Raw genomic sequence first — 18,408 nt, 5'->3', positions numbered from 1 at the left:
ATATATATATATCTCTTTAATTAATATATGAAATAAAATATGGCTATACGAACTTTCATAAAATCAGCATTTATAATTTTTGATTTCAAAAAAAAAAAAAAAAAAAAAATTAGTATATAAAATTAAAAAGATAATAAATGATAAATAAATCCGTGTAATATATATATATAAAAAAAAAAAAAAAAAAAAAAAAAAAAAAAAGTAATTGCAAATAATTTCAATGTATAATTTATTTATCAGATACTATAAATATATTTATTTATATTTTTTAAAGCTGTATTATGATTAATATTAAAAGTTTTAAAATAAATAGATAAATTATTAAATTGATAATTTTATAAGATATTGTGAATTTATTGTATTTTTTTTTATTATTTTATTTATTTTTTTTAAAATTTCCATCTGTTGTTGCATTTTAAACATGTTACAAAAGTAGTCATTGGTTCATCGCTACTTCTAGTTTGTAGTTGATGGTATATAGTATCATAACCTTTGCATTTATAACATTGAAATTCTCCTTTTCTAGATTTTTTTAGAAGAATATTTTTAACATCCCAATCTGATTGGCAAGCTATTAAACTTTCTTGTAAACATTTTTCTCTTTCATTTTTCTTCTCATCACTTGCCATATCTTGAGAATTCATTGTTACTAATTCTTTTGGAGAAATAATTTCTTTATATATTTTTTCGTTAAAATTAGGGTTTTTTTTATCACTTAAATTAAATTTAATTGATTTCAATTGCATATTATATTCTCTTTGTGAGTTCCTTTTCTGAATGTAATATTTTTGTAACTCATTTTCTATATCATATATAATTTCATTTAATTTTTTTCTATCAATAATATATAGCAGATTATCACTTGATCCTATTAGAAATGCTTTGAATAAAAATTGTTTTGCTTTATCTCTGTGAACATCATTGTGTAGTTTTCCTTCATAATTCCATTCATTAAGTGTTTTTAAATCAGTAATTTTATGATCTTTAATATTTTTATCATTATTAAAATTAGAGTTATTATTTTTCCCATCAGTATTTATGCCATTAGTATCATCATTTTGTTTTTCTACATTATTTTCATAGCAATTATTTTGTTCTTCTTTGTCATTATTCTCTGAGTTATCTAATGAATAATTTTTATTAGAATCATTTTGAGCTTTTATTTTTTTTGATTCATATTCATCCGACCGAGTATCACCACTTTCAACAATTTCAGATTTTCTTTTTTTAATATTCTCTATATTTTTAATATTAGAAATTTTTTCATTTAAAGCTATATTTTTCCATTTTTCTACAAGTTCTTTTGCTAAATTTTGTATTTCTTCATTATTTATTTTTGTAAATTTATTAACAGTTATTCCAATTTTAGTTGATTTTAAAATATTTTTATTTATCTTTACGTTTTTCAATAAATTTAAATCTTCATTAATTTCTTTTATAAGAATAGAATCTATATTCTCACTACTTGCATCTGCTAATTTATCTTCCTTATCTTTCAATCTCTCTTGAATATTTTTAATATATGTTATATTTTCTAATTCATTCATGTTTCAAAAAAAAAAAAAAAAAAAAAAACTAAAAACAATTTAAATGCTATAAATACATAATTATTTAAAAACTCAAAGGCAATTTACAATAATTTTTTTTTTTTTTTTTTTTATTTACTTTGTATGTCTAAATATATAATTTTGCATAATTATAAAAATATATATATATATATATAAATATATGAAAATTTAAAAAAAAGTAAGAATAAAAATGAAATTATAATTTTTCAATAATATATATATATATCATTTATTTATTTATTTATTTATTTTTTTTTTTTTTTTATCTAATTTCATAGTTTCCATTGAAAAATATATATATAATTTTGTATTTAATACAATTTAAATATATGTTAGTGTATATATATTATTTATTAAAAAAACAATTTATATCTATAAGAAAATATAATTTTAATAAAATTATGAAATAATTTTTTTTTCTCTCTTTTTTTTCTTTTTTTCGACATTTTTCTTTATGTATCAGAATAAATTACATATATTTTTTTAACTTTCATTTAAATTATTAACAAAATTTTCTTTTAAATTTACTTTTATTATCATTTGTCTATAACAAATAAAAAAAAAAAAAAATTAAATAAAAATAATAATAAATAATTTTAAGTAAAATTCATTTATCAATATTTTTAGTTTTTATTCCACAAAAATAATTTTTATGAAACACATAACAATTTAAAAAAAAAAAAAAAAATAAATAAATATTTAAGAATAAATAAAAAAAAATTAAAAAATATTTTTATAAACTGAAAACTGTTACTTTTATAATTTATATAGGTTAAAATTTTTCAAAAATTTTTTTTTTTTTTTTTTATGAAGAAAAACAAGTAAAATTTTCTTAAATAGTTTAGAACTTTAAGCATATTTTTATAGAAACTTAATAAGAGAATAATTAGATTATATATATATTTTATCTAGTTATATATAAATCTTATATAGAAAAAATATATATTTGTTTAAAAAATAGTTGTAAGATAATTAGTCATATTGTTTGAATCTCTTTCATATAGAAAAAAAAAAAAAAAAAATAATAGTAAAATTTTTTTTTTTTTTTTTATAAAAATATTCTTTAAAGCATATATTGCTTTTTATTTAGAAAAAGAAAAAGTTCCTTTTTGTTATTATGTAACTTTTAAATGATTCCTAGCGCAAAACCAATGAATAATGTTAAAATTTTTTTTTGTAACAAAAATAAATACAAAAGAAAAAAATATATGAAAAGAAATTTAATACATAATGGAATATGAAGGTGAAATTTTTCATTTAACTGAATACCAAATAAAAAAAAGCATTAAAGCTTTCAATTACTTAGATAAAAAAAAAAAAGGGCTACTAAAATTTGAGTATATATAAAAAAAAAAAAAAAAAAAAAAAAAAATATATAGATAGCTTATATGAAAACTTTAGGAAATAAAAAAAACACAAATAATAGATACTTAGTAGTTACTAAAATAGGAAAAAAAAGAAAAAAAATTTTATGTATATACATAATAATTTAAGTTTATTAGGGAATCTATTACGATGTTGTGGCTATAATGTGTCATTAAAAGAAATTGAAAAGATAAAAGAAAAAATAATAGAAATGAAAATTATAGAAAAAAAGAAAGAACAAAAATCTAATGAAGAAGTAGAAAAAAGAGAAAAAGATATAATAATATATAATGAAAATGACGAATTAAGCAATAATAATCAGTTTAGTCAAAATGATATAACAAATGATGATAACAACAATATATCACAGTTACTTAGTAATTTAAAGAATTATGATAATTTTATAGAAATAGAAAAGAAAAAGGAAGAAATTAAAAAAGAAGAAGAAAAAAATAAAAATTTATTTAGTTTAAAGGAATACTTCAGAATTATTCAAATACCAAATATAACTAATGAAATAAAACCACCAAATATTTTAGATGCTTTTGAAATTTTTGACGAACAAGGAAATGGAAAAATATCAATAAAAAAATTGAGATTCATCCTACAATACTTAGGTGAACCATTTAGCAATTCAGAATTTGATGAGTTTTTTGAATGGATTAAAACAGTAAAAAAAAATAAAAAAAAAAAAAAATTTACATGTATATTTATTTAATTAAAAACTCCTTTAAGTTTTAAAATAAAAATATATTATGAAAATTCTTCATTTTAATAGTTAGACAAAGTATATAAAAATGACTATATAATATATGAAGATTTACTAAATGAATTAATAAATAAGGATTCAAATATATAATGTTAATATCGTATAATTAATACAAAAAAACAACAGTTTTAAATTACTTAAACATATGACATTTTTTCCTAAAGTTATAATATATTTGAATTAATGAGTAAAAAAAAAAAATTTTTAATTATGATTATTATTCATTTAATTTTATTTATTATTTATTTCATAATATGAAGTTATAAATTGAATTTTTTAATACAACATTTAAAAAATGTATATAAAAAGGAAAAAAAAAAAAAAAATTGCATATATATATATATATAAATATATATAAAATTAAAAACAAATAAAGTTTCGGATTATTATAAAATAAAAGATAACAATAATAATGTTCCTTGACATAAACATATAAAAAGAAATTAATAGTAGTTCATGTCAGTATAACAAAATTTATTTTTTTCACAAAAAATCATAAATATTATTTTCAAAATTATACTAAAAATAAAATAAATGTAAAAAGTAATAATTATAAATACAATTATTGTATAACTAAAAATATTATATCAATCATTATCATTATTAGAAGGTATATGTATACATTTAATTATTAATGCAAAAGTTGTAAAAATATTAAAAAGTTTTGACACGTTACTTTTTTTTTTAATATCAGAACGGATTTCACTTTGTTTATTTTTGTGAATTAAATAATTAAGTAATTTTAAGTTATCAACTTTACTAATATTTTTTATTTTAGTAAAATATACAGTTTTAAAATCAATATTTTTATAGTTTCCTAATACAATATTGTCATTAATGGTATTTAATACATCTGTGCATTCCTTATTATTACAAAATAAGTGAATATTTGTATATAACCTTGATAGAGGTTTTTTATTTATTTTTTTAAATTTCTGGTTATACAGATCTGTGTGTTTCATTTCATAAGTTTCACTAAATTTATCTAATTTATAACTATCTTTACTAACGAGATATATTCTATTTAATTTCATAGCATTTCTTTTATTTCTTTTTTCTATTCTTTCTAATAAATTAATTGATTTACATTTCTTTTTTTTTTGCATATCTAATATAATATCATTATTAATTTTTTCCTTTTTTTCTTTTGGTGTATTATATATACTTATTACTACATCTTTTTGTAGTTTTACCTTTTCATTCATTTCTGTACTATTGTAATTTTCTTCAGTTACATATTTCATTTCTTCATTAAAATTTTTTTTTTTTTTAAATTTTTTTTTTTCTAAATTAATAAAACTCTTTTTTTTATTTTCACTACAGCATTTTATTTTGTAATATATTTCACTTTTATTCTTTAAGTTTTCTATAAATGAAAATCCTTTTCTATATAAAATAGGATTATTTTTTTTTTTTTTTCTTACGTATATATAATTATTAAAGCAATTAAGTTTAGTTTCATACTTAATTTTTTTTTTTCTAATTTTTTCAGATTCTTTAATTTGATAAATTATTTTTCCTTTTTGTTTCTCTTTCATTTTTTTTGAATATTCTCTATTTTCTTTTTTTATATTTAACTTTATAATATAATCATCCTTTTTCAACATATTTTTTTCCATTTTAGCTATTTCTTTTTCTTGATATTCACTAATCTCATTATCCATTTCAATATCAGTACATTTTCTTCTTTCTTTTTTCATTTCTTTATTATATTTGTTCTTAGTACTAGTGATGAATGGAGTTCTACTTTTGATAAACAAAGCACCAATGTTATCTAAATTAATTATATGCTTATGAGACAAAACATTTTTTTCTTCAAAATCTTCATTTATATGCTCAGAATCATTATTTTTTTTTATTTTGGGAAGTTTAATTTTTGTATATTTTACATTCTTATTTTTATCAAATTTTAAATGTGCTGATTTTTCTATTGCTTTATTAGATATATTACTTACTTTTGTAATCTCATATTCTTCATTTTTCTCTTTATTTATTTTTTTCTTAATGTTATATGATTTTATTTTAGTTTTACTATCATGAGAAGAAGAAATGTAATCTTTACTCGATTTATTTTTTTTGGATAATTTATTATTAATTGAACGTATTTCTTTAGAATTCGAATTTCTTTTAGCTTTTTTTCTATTATCAAATGAAGAATTTTCTTTAATATCTTCTTCTATATTTACTCCTTTATCGCTTAAAATTAAAATATTATGATAACAATTTTTGTCTACAACTTGTAATTGTGGGTTAACAAAATTGATGTAGGATGGTCTTGTTTTTGTAAATAATATTTCCTTAATATTATTTAAGATTCCTATATTAAAAGGGTTATCGTTTTGATAAAACGTTTTTATTTGTTCATAAGTCGTTTGATTAGTTACAATTGTATAAATGTGATAACATAATAAACCAATAACAAACCATAAAGTTAAAATAGTATATATAATTAAAATTAAACTATCTGCAGCAAATCTCCATATATGAATAAAAATCTGTTCAGTATTATATCCTTCATCTGATAATTTATTTATACATATTACTAACTTGTAAATACTTGCACTTAAAGTTATACATATCAGGATATATAAATTCAAAACAAAAAATACAAAATATTTGTAATTCCTTGCACCTATGCAATTTCCAACCCTTCAGAAAAAAAAATAAAAAAAAAAAAAAAAATAAATAAAAATAAAAAAAAAATTAAAATATATTAGAAAAAAATACAAATAAATAATCGTATTTTACCATGGACAATGATGATCAAATTTTTCAACACAATTATCACATATAGAACAATGTACAGTTCTTAATCCTCTATATATATTACAAGTATAACAATATTTTAATTTATAAAAATTTCCATTAATTAAAACTTCTTTTTGTCTAGGTGGTTGTGTTTCTCTATATTGTTCAATGATAACATCATATAAATTTAAAACAGATTTCTATATATAATCATAAAAATTAAAATTATTTTTAAGATTTTTACATAATATATATTTTGAATAAAAATAATAATGTTAAATCAAATTAGGTATGTAAAAATTTATTTATAAAATATTTATAAAAATTACTTGTCTTGGTATTATACCAGGATCCATAAAACTTGTTTTAAGAAAAGCATAAATTGTTAAAATAAAAAAAAACAAGTTTAAAAAAGTTACAAAATAAATATCTTTTTCAAAAAACCACTAAAAAAAAAAAAAAAAAAAAAAAAAAATTTTATTTATATATTTATAAATGTATATAAATTTTACTTTATAATATTTATTATTAAAATTAATAAATATAAAATATAAAAAAATTCTTTTTTTATTTTTTTTTTTACTAAATATAATTTAATATTACTGTTGAAGTAAATGCGTGAAAAATACTAACAGGAATAAATATCATAAGAAAAGATGATATTACTGTTAAAAATGCAGGTCTAAACAAAAAGAAATAAAACAAAATATATATTTAAATAAATTAAAAATTTTTATTTATACTAATAATTACCCTGATATAAAAAAACCTTTACAGTGAATTTTATTTTCTCCATATATTTGGACATTATTTATCTTATCAAAATTTTGCCTTTCTAATGACTTATTTCTTTTAAGTATTTTCATTTGTTATAATTAATTCATTTTTCTTAAAAATAAATATAAAACTTGAAGTTTTTAATTTTTCATTTGCGTTTTAACAAAGTAATCATATAATTTAAAAAAATAAAATATTAAAATATAAAAAGAAAAAAAACATGGAAAAAATATTTAATTATAAAAGATTTATTATAAATAAGCAATTTTAAATATAAAATGTTATTTCAAAAAAAAAAAAAAAAAATAAAAAAAAAAAAAAAAAAGGAAAAAAAATACGTCATTATTCTTTTAATTTTTTAATATATTAACAAAAATATTTTATAATGAATTCCTTTTAATTTTTCTACTATAATTAATATTTATCAAACAAAATACATTATTCTTAATTGTTCTTTTTTTTTTAATATTAAGTCAATTGCATTCAATTTGTAAAAGATATGGTTTCAAGAAAATATATATTGTTTAAAAATTATTAATTCTAAAAACAGTATTGTCACTAATTTAATTTTATAAAAAAATTAATCTTAAATTAATATTTTTTTTAAAATATTAACATTTACTATAAATCATTTATAAAAAAAGATATATATAAATATATATATATTATATACATTCTTATCCTATAAATAAGAAATATTGTAAATATATAGATATGTATTTTTATATTAAATTTTTTTTTTTTTTTAATATTTAAATAGTTAGGTATAAAATATTCAATTAACCATATATAAATTAAAATAACTTTGAAATATTATGCGTGCTTGTGCATTATTATCATAAAACTTTCTCTAGTTTATTCTTTATATAAATCATTGAAAAGAATAAAAAATAAAAAATTAAATATTGACATTCTTAAGGTTTATTAAACTATTCAGCAAAAAAAAAAAAAAAAAAAAAAAGAAAAAAGAAAAAAAAAGGAACTCATGGAGAAATTACAATTTTTAAAAACTTCATAAAAACACAGAAAAAAAAAATATATATATATTTATATATATATATGCAAATACAAATAGAAGGGTATACAAATATAAAAATTTAAATAAAAATAATTTTATAAATAGATTTAATAAATATTATAAAAAATATTCAATATAAATGAACAACAAAAGTAGTAAATATTTCAAAGTATAAATATAAAAAAAAAGGAGATAAATTACAAAAAAAAAAAAAAAAATAATAAATTAATATATGTTTTTATATAAAAAAAAAGCAAAAGAAATTTGTAATTACACACAAAAAATAAAGATAAAAAAAAAAGTTAAAGATAAAAATAAAATTTAATTTTCTAAAAATAAAAATAAATTTCTCGTTTTTCCTATGAGAATAGATCTTCTAGATTCTTTTTTGTTTTTGTTTTTTGTAATTTAGATAAATTATAAGGAACTTCACTTTTTGTATTTAATTTAATTTTATTTTTTGAATACATATTATTAGTGTTGTTTTTGTTTGTATTAATAGTGGTACTATTAACTCTTCTTAAATTGGAATTTTTATTATAATAATTAGAAATAATATTATTCGATGAATCATCTATTTGAAGATTATCATATTCTTTTATATAATCATTTTTATTATTTTCATTATTAAAATTATAAAATAAATTATACTTATTATTTGTATCTCCATCTTCTCTAGAATCATAAGAGTCTTTTTTTTTTAAGAAACCATAATTTTTATAATTATTCATCCTTATATTTTCATCTAAATCAAAATTATTTACATTCATTTTATTTAAACAATTTATATCATGTGTATAATTTTTACCATTTTTTTTTAATGTTGAAATTTCATGTGTGTTGTATTTATTTTTATTATTATTGTTGTTATAAGAGAAATTATTATTTATTTCTTCATTAGATATATTGTGGTTTTCTTCTTTTGGTTTTATTGAATCATTCATTTTTGTATGATCAAAATGAATTAATTCTTCTGTTGATTCAGATAACTTTTTAAAAGGATATGTTATGCTATTTTCTTTTTCATAATTGAAATTTTTACCTTTTTTCTTTACTTCATCATTTTCAGTAAATCTTAAATTATTATTAGGATGAATTTGTTCACTCATCATTTTTATACATTTATTTTCATGTTCATTTTGTTGTTTTTCATTACTCTCATTAGTACAAGGAAAATTATCTTTTTTATTGAGTAAAGGATGATAAGAATAAATAGAACAATTTACTATATTTTTTTCTGTATTTTTATTGTAATCCTTATTTTCAAAATTATATATATTATAGCCATTTGCTATGTTAAAATTATGTATGTCACCGTTATCTATAATGTTACAATTATTATCATCAACAATATTGCTAGTATCATTATTACAATAGTTATTGTTATTATATTTATCATTTTCATACATTATGTTGTCTTTATTTTTATAATAGTTATTCATGTTATTATCTTGATTATTTCCAACATTATAGTTATTGCAATTATCTTTATTAACAACATTTACTGAATTTCTATTTGATTCATAATTTAAGTTATCTGTATTACCACTAAATATATTGTTATTATTATCAATATTATTATTATTATTATTATTATTATTATTATTATTATTATTATTATTATTGTATATATTTGACTGAAACTCTTCCCTTTTATCGTCATTAGTAGTAAATGTTGGATGATTAAAGTCATATACATTATTGTTATTTGATATATTTTTTTGATCAAAATTTATATAAGTATTATTATTCTCATCATTTACGTTATTAGTGATAACATCTATGTCACCCCTCTCAATTTTTACATTATTTGATGAATTAATCAAATTATAAAAATATTCCCCATTTTCATTAAAATTATCACTTCCATTTTTTTTCCATAACTCCGTATTATTAATAAAATTATCACTTAAATTTTTTTTTTTTAATTTTTTATCAGATATATTATTTCTAAACTTATTTTTTGTTTTATTATTTACATATTCAACATTCTCTGTATTTGATTCCAGATATCCATATACAGATTCATTACTACTTTTTTTCTTTTCGTTGTTAATATTTATGTTATTATCACTTAAACTAGAATTTATGTTTTGAGATTTTTTATTATGCATTTTGTTTTTGTTATAATGTTCTACTTCTACATTTGTATTATCTATTATATGCCTATTATTTTCATCCAAGAACTTTTGAGGTGTATTATAATCATCATTATTATTTAAATTTCCATTTGTCATATTATCAGAATATTTTTCATAATTTTTAATATTATTTTTTTGGAAATAATTATCATTCATTGTTTCATCATATATGTTATCTATTTTATTATCCATTAATGTACTATCTAAATCTCTTTCGTTATTCGTGATATAATTCACTTTATTATATTCTAATCCATCATTTTGATAAAGTTTAATATTAGTGTTTATATTATTTTGATCGTTATTAATATATTCGTCATTATTATCTGTATTATTAGCAAAAGACTTGTGACTTTTAATTTCATCTTCCTTTTCATCATCAGTTTCAGAAAATTTTTTGTTTATAATACTTAATTCTTCTGGATAATTTTCTTCAAAGTTAAAAAAATTATTTTGATAAATATTTGCATTAATGTTATAAATCATATCATCTATATTATTTATATCTTTATTTACATTGTTTAATACGTTAATTAAATTGCTATTGTTATTAATTATTTTTTCTTCTTTTTTTTTTTTGTCCTTTTTAATTTTCGTAATTTTTTCTACCATATTTATGCAATCATTAATTTTATCACTAATTGGTTCTATAGAATTTTTTATTTCATTTTCTTTTAACTGTTCATCTGGTTCTTTTGAATAACTTTCTTTTCCTTTAGCTGTATTCAACAAATCCTTAAAATTGTGAATAAAATTATTTTTATAACTGTTAATGGTCTCATTTATTTGTTCATCTAGTTGATTTCTAAATTTGTTAAAAATGTTATCCAATGAAAATTCTTCTGTATCACTTAAACTACCTAAGGATAGGGATTTTCTTGAATTAAGGAATTCTTCTTTATATTTTTTTTCTAATTTATTAGAAATCTCTTCCGTTACTTCTTTTTTAATTTGCTCTCTAATTTTATTGATATCATTTTCATATAAGAAATTTTTATTTAAATCATTTTCTTTATTGATATTTAAAAATCGTCCTTTAGATTCATCGGATGAATTACAATTATTTGTTAAATAGTCATCTGTTTGAACTTCATTATCAACTAATTTTTTTTTGTAAGAATGTCTAGATGGTAATTGTGAAGTATAATTTATTGATTTATTTGATTTTATTTCCTCAATTTCATCTGGTTTTATCTTTTTTTGATCATTACTCTTTAATATTTCTTCTTTTATTCTTTCTTTCGAATTTGAGATATTTGCAGGATTTTGATTAATGTTATGATAACTTTCTTTCATATTTTTTAATTGTGTTTTAAGAATAACATTTTCGTTATTTAAATGATTATTTTCATTTCTTAATTTAAGAAATTTTAAATTTAACATATCTATTTTTTTTTTATATAAATCAATAGAATGCTTGTATTCTTCTTGAATATTTTCTGATTTATTATCATATTTTTTTACTCTATCAATTAATTTGAAAAGCAATTTATTTTTTTTATCATTTTCTTGAGAGATATCATCTTTATCTTGATTAATTAAATGTTTTAGTAACTCAATAGATTGTTCTACTATTTGAGAATTAGCTTGTGTCTTAAAACTATCAGTAGATTCAGCAATTGAAAATTTTTCTATATTCTTTTTTTTAAATGCATAAAAAGAAGAACATGATAATTTATCATCATTATTCCTATATATATTTGATGTTTTAGATAATGTAGGTCCAGAAATATTTATTGATTGCGATCGTGGAGATTTGATTTTATTAGAAACATTATTTCTATTTAAACTTATATTATTATAAAATTTATTTGAGTAAAAATACTGATTATCATATTCATTATTGCAATCATTAGCTTCTAATTCTGTTAAATCATAATTTATATTTAAATTTTTTTTCTGAAGTAAATAATTACTGTTACTAAAGTTACTTTCATTTTTATCTTCAATCAAGTTATCCCTAGTTTTTTTAATAACTTCAGATTTTGTACTTCTTATATTAGTTTTATTGGAAAAAGAATTCATTTTTAGAATTTTTATTTTATTATTATTGATATATATGAAAGTTATATTTCCTTAAATTTATAAATTATATTTTGTTTATCTAAATCTTCTGATATCTCGTACATATATTTTCTTTGCATAAAGAATCTGTGTTATTTTAAAAATTTTGTATATCTGTTTTCTAATTGTATGAAAAAAATTAAAATGGTAATATTATCTTATAAATTAAAAAAAAAAATATACATATATATATATATATTAAAAATTATTCATTTTTTGAAAAAAAAAAAAATAAACAAAAAAATTATTATCAATTTTTTTCTTTTAATTTTTATTATAAATAAATAATATCCCATCAGGAAACAAAAAAAAAAAAAAAAAAAAAAAAAAAAAAAAAATATATATATATTTGCACATTTCATGTAAATTAAAAAAAAAAAAAAAAAAAAATTGTGTATTTTTAAAATTACAGAAGCATGAATATTTTGTTTCAATATATTGTATATAACTTAAGGTATACAAAAATAATTTCAATATAAATATATTGAAATTATTTTCTTTTATAATATTGTAAATGATAGTTAATCAAATAAAGTCAAAATAATATAGTAATAAATCATTATATAATATGATGTTGAAAGAAATAAAAAATGAAGGTATATCAAAACAAAACTCTAAAAAGGTTACATTTCATTATTATAAAGTTTTAATGTCAACATATTTTACCTTAGAAAATTTTTACTTTTCAAATATAATTCTAATTAAAAAAAAATATAAACAAGTGCCATTTTTTGTATATATATAAGGAGAAAAAAAAGAAAAAAAAAAAAAGAATTAAAAATATATAAAAAAATGATATATGTATATAATAGAATTAGTAATATTAGCATCTGATAGAAGAATATAATAGAAATATTATATTTTGCTTTTTTAAAAATATTGTAATCTATTTTCTCAATGAATCAATAACCATTTCTGAATTTATCTTTTTTCTTATTAAGATTAAATAAGAAAAAAAAAAAAAACAAACAATATTTATATATATAACAAATAAATTAAAATTGATAATTATTTCTAATTTACAATTATTTCTTATATTATTAAATATTTCTAAAATGAAAAGTGATAAACATATAAATAATAATTTTTGAATATAAAGATATTTTTTTTTAATATTTGTTTAAAAATAGAATTAAATTATATTTCTATAGTTCCTTAAAATCTAAATTCTATATACTTCTATGTGCAAATAAGAAAAAAAAAAAAAAAAAAAAAAAAAAAGTGCAGATTTATATTCTAAAATACTTGTCTAGACATTTTATTATATAAATAAAATCATTAGTTAATTATAAAAAAAATAAAGTAAAAATTAAAATGAATAAAGCATTTATTTCTAAACATAAATGAAAAGTTATTCTTTAGATTTTGCTAATAACAAATATATACTTAAAATATATATTATCATTTTATAAAATGTTTTTACTTTTTTTAATTCTGTAAAAAAAAAAATAATAATAAAAATATTAGAATAATAAAATAACTACTGATATAAAAATTATTGCTTTTTTTAAAAAAAAAAAATGAGCAATTGTAATAAGTCAGACATATTGAAAAGATTTGTAGAAAATGATGAAAATGCTTTAATAGATGAGAATAGAAAAAATATTAATAATAGAAATATCAGCAATAAATTTTATAAAAATAAAAATTTTAAAGAAAAATCAGTAAAAAAGAAAATTTTAGTAAATGAAAATAACGATAAAATAAATATATATGATAATAAAACAAAATTAGTAAAAAATATTAATGAACCCAATTTAAATATTAAAGAGGATACAGGAAAATTAAGTAAAGGGGGGGATTACATAGAATTAAAAGAAAATGATAAAGAGAAGCAAAAAAGAGATGAAATTAAAGAAATAGCTAATATATGTATAGAAAAAAATTTAGCAGTTACTAGTGAAAATATACAAATCGTAAGAAAACTAAAGGAGAAAAGAACATTGGAAGAAAAGATAAATAAAAATGAGAATATTAAAAATTTACAAGAGAAAAGAAGAATTTTAGAAGAGATAGAATTTCATGAATGGGCTGATAGAGAAAAAAGAATAAAAGAACTACAAGAAAAAAAAATGAAATTATTGAAAAGGGTTATTGAACAAAGAGATACGGAAAAAGCTAATAAAATATTTTATGAAGTAGAAAAAATTATACAAAGAAGAGATGAAAATAAGGATAAAATAATTGAAAATTTTAAAAAAGAAAAAGCAAGAGATATGAGAAATTTATTTGTAGAAAGAAAAAACAATCTTAAAACAATTTTTAATCAAAAAAATGATATAGTGGATGAGATGAATGACTACACTTCTAATCATAATTTACAATTAGAAAGAAACGGTATAATTCCAAACAAAATTAATAATAAAATTTCAAGTAAAGTTGATAATTTATTAAACTTAAAAAACATTAATGAATTAGATACTACATTTAATAAATCATTTAATTATGTATATGGGGAAAATAAGTATGGAAAATTTTCTAAATATGAAAATAAAAAAAATAAAGATATAATTGACACATTTCATAGATATTTAAATAAGGAAGAAAAAAAACACACAACAAATGAATACTTAATAGGTGATACTTTTAAAACACATAAAAAAACACAATGTATGAAAATCAATTTCCCTCAAATAGAGGTTAAAAGTAATGAAGACGATAATTTTGAAAAAAATATTTTATATCTCCAAAATATATTAAGAGGAAAAGCAATAAAAACATTGATGAATGATGGAATAAAATCTTATAGTGATCTAATTGAAGAATTAAAAACTTATGAAAAAATAGATCAGTTCAGTATAAATGAAAAAGAATTATATGAAAAGGAGAATTTTGAGTCAATTAAAATTGATTCTTATGTAGAAAATATTCAAGGAAAATGTGTATCAGAATTACTAGATAAACTATCTAATGAATTAGAAAAACATGAAGAAGAAAGAAAAATAGCTGTACTAGTAAAATATGCAGAAAGAGAAAGGAGATTAAAAGAGTGTAAAGAGAAAGGAAAAAGACAAGCTGAAATTTTATTAAGAGAAAAAGAAGATTATTTATTTAATGAAATAATGGGATTAAATAATCAAAGTGTTGATTCTTATTTAGAAGATATTTTAAGTAAAGCAATAAATGATGCCTCTAAAGAAGAAGCATTAATAAGAACAAAAAAAAAAGCTGAACAATTAAATGATATATATAACTCATTAGAAAATAATTATGACGATAAAAGTAAACTTATTATTAAAGATTTAGTTGGAAACTTTATTATTCCATATGTTGATAAGCAAAGAGGAATAGAATTTGATCAATTAGAAGAAAAAAAAAATGATTATGTATCAAATTTTGCAACACAACATATATTTGCAAATATTAATGAAGCCTTTTAAAAAAATATTAAATTCATGTATAAAAAATAAAATAAAAATTTATGAAAAAATATATATAATTTTTTTTGAATCATTTTTTTCAATTTTTATTCATTTAGTTCAAATATAAAGTAATACAAAAAAATTAACAAAAAAATATTATTTATAAGGAAACCATAAAAAAAAAAAAAAAAAAAATTAAAATATAGATAAAATTTCCATATATAAATAATGTGTATCTTCTAAAATTAAAAGTATCTTTATTAAATTCGTTTATTTTGAATATATGTGTATAATGAACTTGTATTTTCAACTAAAACTTTTATAAATATTAACGTAAATTCATTAATGAAATATAATCCTAAATATATATTTAATTACTATATTTAAATATAATTTTAAATAATAAATTTAGAATTATCTGAATACAATTATTTATTTTTTTCTATATTTTGCAAAAATAAAGTGTTAAGGTATCTTAAATTTATCAATTTTTTTTTTTATCCAGAGAATGAGACAAATTAAAGTTTTTATCTTCTGTTTGATTATTTAAATTATTAAAAGTATGTTTTTTTATATTATTTCTAAAATTAGTGTCTTTCAAATTTATCTTGCAATTTCTACATTTAAAATAATTATTTAAATTAATTTTATTACCCCTTCTATATTTTATATATTTTAGAGGGTTTGAAAAATTTATGTATTTTGATTTTTCATAAATAATGGAATTTTGTAAATTTATTAAATCGTCAATTAATTCATTATTTCTGATTTCATTCATATAAATCATATCTTTCGATAAAAATTTCTCTTTTTTTATGATTCCTTCTTCGTTTATTTGTTCATTTTCTCCTTTTATTAAATTGTAACCACCGCATAATCCACCTATTCCATTAATATATCTGCTTTCATTATGTATTCCTCTATTTTCACTTAATAAAAAATTTTTATATAATGGATTATTATCTATATTTTTTTTAAGAAATGAATTTTTATGTTTAATTTTTTTAACTTTATCTTCCTTTTTCATACTATTTTTTTTAAAATTAGAAAAACTTATAATATTGTAATTAAAGGAATTTTTATTACTAATTTCTTTTGAAAATATGATAAAATTTTGGAGAACATTTTTTGGATGAGCTACTAGATTCATTGATATTTTTTTGTTTTCTAATAAATCGTCAAAAAACATTTTATTGTGATTCAAAAATTTTGAATCCTTAAAAATATTTATATCTTCCATTTTATTTTGAAATAATATTTGTTTCTTTAAATAATTTAAATCATTTTTTTCCTCTTCAAAAATATTTCTATTTATATAATTTGCATTTGGCTTTTTCTCAGCTTTCCTTATTTTTACAACATTAAATATATATCTTAATTTAAACAAAGATAGTGCATCTTTTTTTTCGTTATAAACATTTCCTATATGTGATTTACATAACTCATTTCTTAAAATATTTGAATCTTGTCTTTTATTATTCTCCTTATTAATTTTAATTGTAAAATTATAATCTTCTTTATCATTTGTATTTTTACAATTTTTAGTATCAATAATGTTTTCTATAAAATATATAATAAATGGAATTGAAAATAAAAAATAACTTTTTTTTAGATAAAATAATACTTTTGTTAGTTTTATATTCTTAAAAAAAAAATTTGAAGATGAAATTGTAGACGAATATGATTGTCTATTATTTTTATTTAAATTATTGAAAGGGTTATCTTCTTGATCATATTTTAACTTATCCTTTTCATTTCTTTTTTTTTTTAAAAACGATATAGCTATTTGAAATTGTCTATGTGCTTCTAAAAATTCATTTGAATATTTTTTTTGTATTGAAATATTTTTATACAAATGCTTATCAGGATGTAAATTTTTTATTTTATTAAAATAGTTTTTTTTTAATTCCTTTTCGGAACAATTTAATGATAAATTGAAATACTTAAAAGCTTTAGTTGCATTATCTTTACCCATCAAATGATAAGAAAATATAAAAAAAAAAAAACAAAAAAATAAGAAAAAAAATATCTCTTTAATAGATGGATTATATTTTATGGATTTTTTTTCTCTTAAAATAAGCTTTAAGAAAAAAAAAAAAAAAAAAAAAAGTTATAAATCCATTATATTATATAATATTCATCATTAAAATCAACAAATGATATTTTTAAAAATAGAAAACAAAATGGTACAAAAATATTTATCGAATAAAAATTTATATATTTCTATTTAATAGTTATTTTATTTTTTATTTTTTTTTTTTTTGTAATATATTATTTCATTATACTTATTTCTTTTTTTGTGCTATATTACATATAACATTTCGTGCATCAATAATATGTAAAAGATTATAAAGCAAAACTTTGTATAAAACTGTATTGTTATAAATTAAAATTATGAAACAAATTGAATGATCACACCATTCTATATTTATACAAATATATGTAATAGCATAAATGAACAATAAAATAAAATATTTATTTTTTTCTTTCTTTTTTTGTTTTTATTAGCATTTGTTATAATATTGTAAAAAAAAAATTGAAAAATTACCTTTTATTTTTATTCTTGTGTAACATATTTTCAAAAGGAAAAGTTACT

General features: G+C 17.0%; 6 protein-coding genes across 6 annotated transcripts; 2 read left to right on the top strand and 4 right to left on the bottom strand.

Annotated features, from left to right (window-relative positions):
- Window positions 1–389: 389 nt before the first annotated feature.
- Window positions 390–1,547, bottom strand: PGAL8A_00519200 (transcription elongation factor s-II, putative; the record flags this gene model as incomplete). The annotated part of the gene is made up of 1 exon (XM_028674026.1): window positions 390–1,547. One exon carries the CDS (start codon window positions 1,545–1,547, stop codon window positions 390–392), a length of 1,158 nt encoding a protein of 385 aa, XP_028530420.1.
- A 1,251-nt stretch (window positions 1,548–2,798) lies between these two features.
- On the top strand, window positions 2,799–3,792 carry PGAL8A_00519100 (calmodulin, putative; the record flags this gene model as incomplete). Its single annotated transcript, XM_028674025.1, has 3 exons — window positions 2,799–2,905; window positions 3,063–3,603; window positions 3,712–3,792. 3 exons carry the CDS (start codon window positions 2,799–2,801, stop codon window positions 3,790–3,792), a joined length of 729 nt encoding a protein of 242 aa, XP_028530419.1.
- A 497-nt stretch (window positions 3,793–4,289) lies between these two features.
- Window positions 4,290–7,316, bottom strand: PGAL8A_00519000 (palmitoyltransferase, putative; the record flags this gene model as incomplete). Its single annotated transcript, XM_028674024.1, has 5 exons — window positions 4,290–6,351; window positions 6,451–6,650; window positions 6,780–6,896; window positions 7,054–7,132; window positions 7,204–7,316. 5 exons carry the CDS (start codon window positions 7,314–7,316, stop codon window positions 4,290–4,292), a joined length of 2,571 nt encoding a protein of 856 aa, XP_028530418.1.
- Window positions 7,317–8,604: 1,288 nt separating this feature from the next.
- On the bottom strand, window positions 8,605–12,411 carry PGAL8A_00518900 (conserved Plasmodium protein, unknown function; the record flags this gene model as incomplete). Its single annotated transcript, XM_028674023.1, has 1 exon — window positions 8,605–12,411. The coding sequence occupies one exon, from the start codon at window positions 12,409–12,411 to the stop codon at window positions 8,605–8,607; it is 3,807 nt and encodes a 1,268-aa protein (XP_028530417.1).
- A 1,559-nt stretch (window positions 12,412–13,970) lies between these two features.
- On the top strand, window positions 13,971–15,830 carry PGAL8A_00518800 (conserved Plasmodium protein, unknown function; the record flags this gene model as incomplete). Its single annotated transcript, XM_028674022.1, has 1 exon — window positions 13,971–15,830. One exon carries the CDS (start codon window positions 13,971–13,973, stop codon window positions 15,828–15,830), a length of 1,860 nt encoding a protein of 619 aa, XP_028530416.1.
- A 466-nt stretch (window positions 15,831–16,296) lies between these two features.
- On the bottom strand, window positions 16,297–17,787 carry PGAL8A_00518700 (DnaJ protein, putative; the record flags this gene model as incomplete). The annotated part of the gene is made up of 1 exon (XM_028674020.1): window positions 16,297–17,787. The coding sequence occupies one exon, from the start codon at window positions 17,785–17,787 to the stop codon at window positions 16,297–16,299; it is 1,491 nt and encodes a 496-aa protein (XP_028530415.1).
- Window positions 17,788–18,408: the final 621 nt, after the last annotated feature.

This window comes from Plasmodium gallinaceum, assembly GCF_900005855.1.
Source record: "Plasmodium gallinaceum strain 8A genome assembly, contig: PGAL8A_v1_152, whole genome shotgun sequence".
In the NCBI taxonomy this organism is placed as follows: Eukaryota; Apicomplexa; class Aconoidasida; order Haemosporida; family Plasmodiidae; genus Plasmodium; species Plasmodium gallinaceum.
The sequence above is the reverse complement of the archived record's forward strand: the minus strand, read 5'-3'. Positions and strand labels throughout refer to the sequence as shown.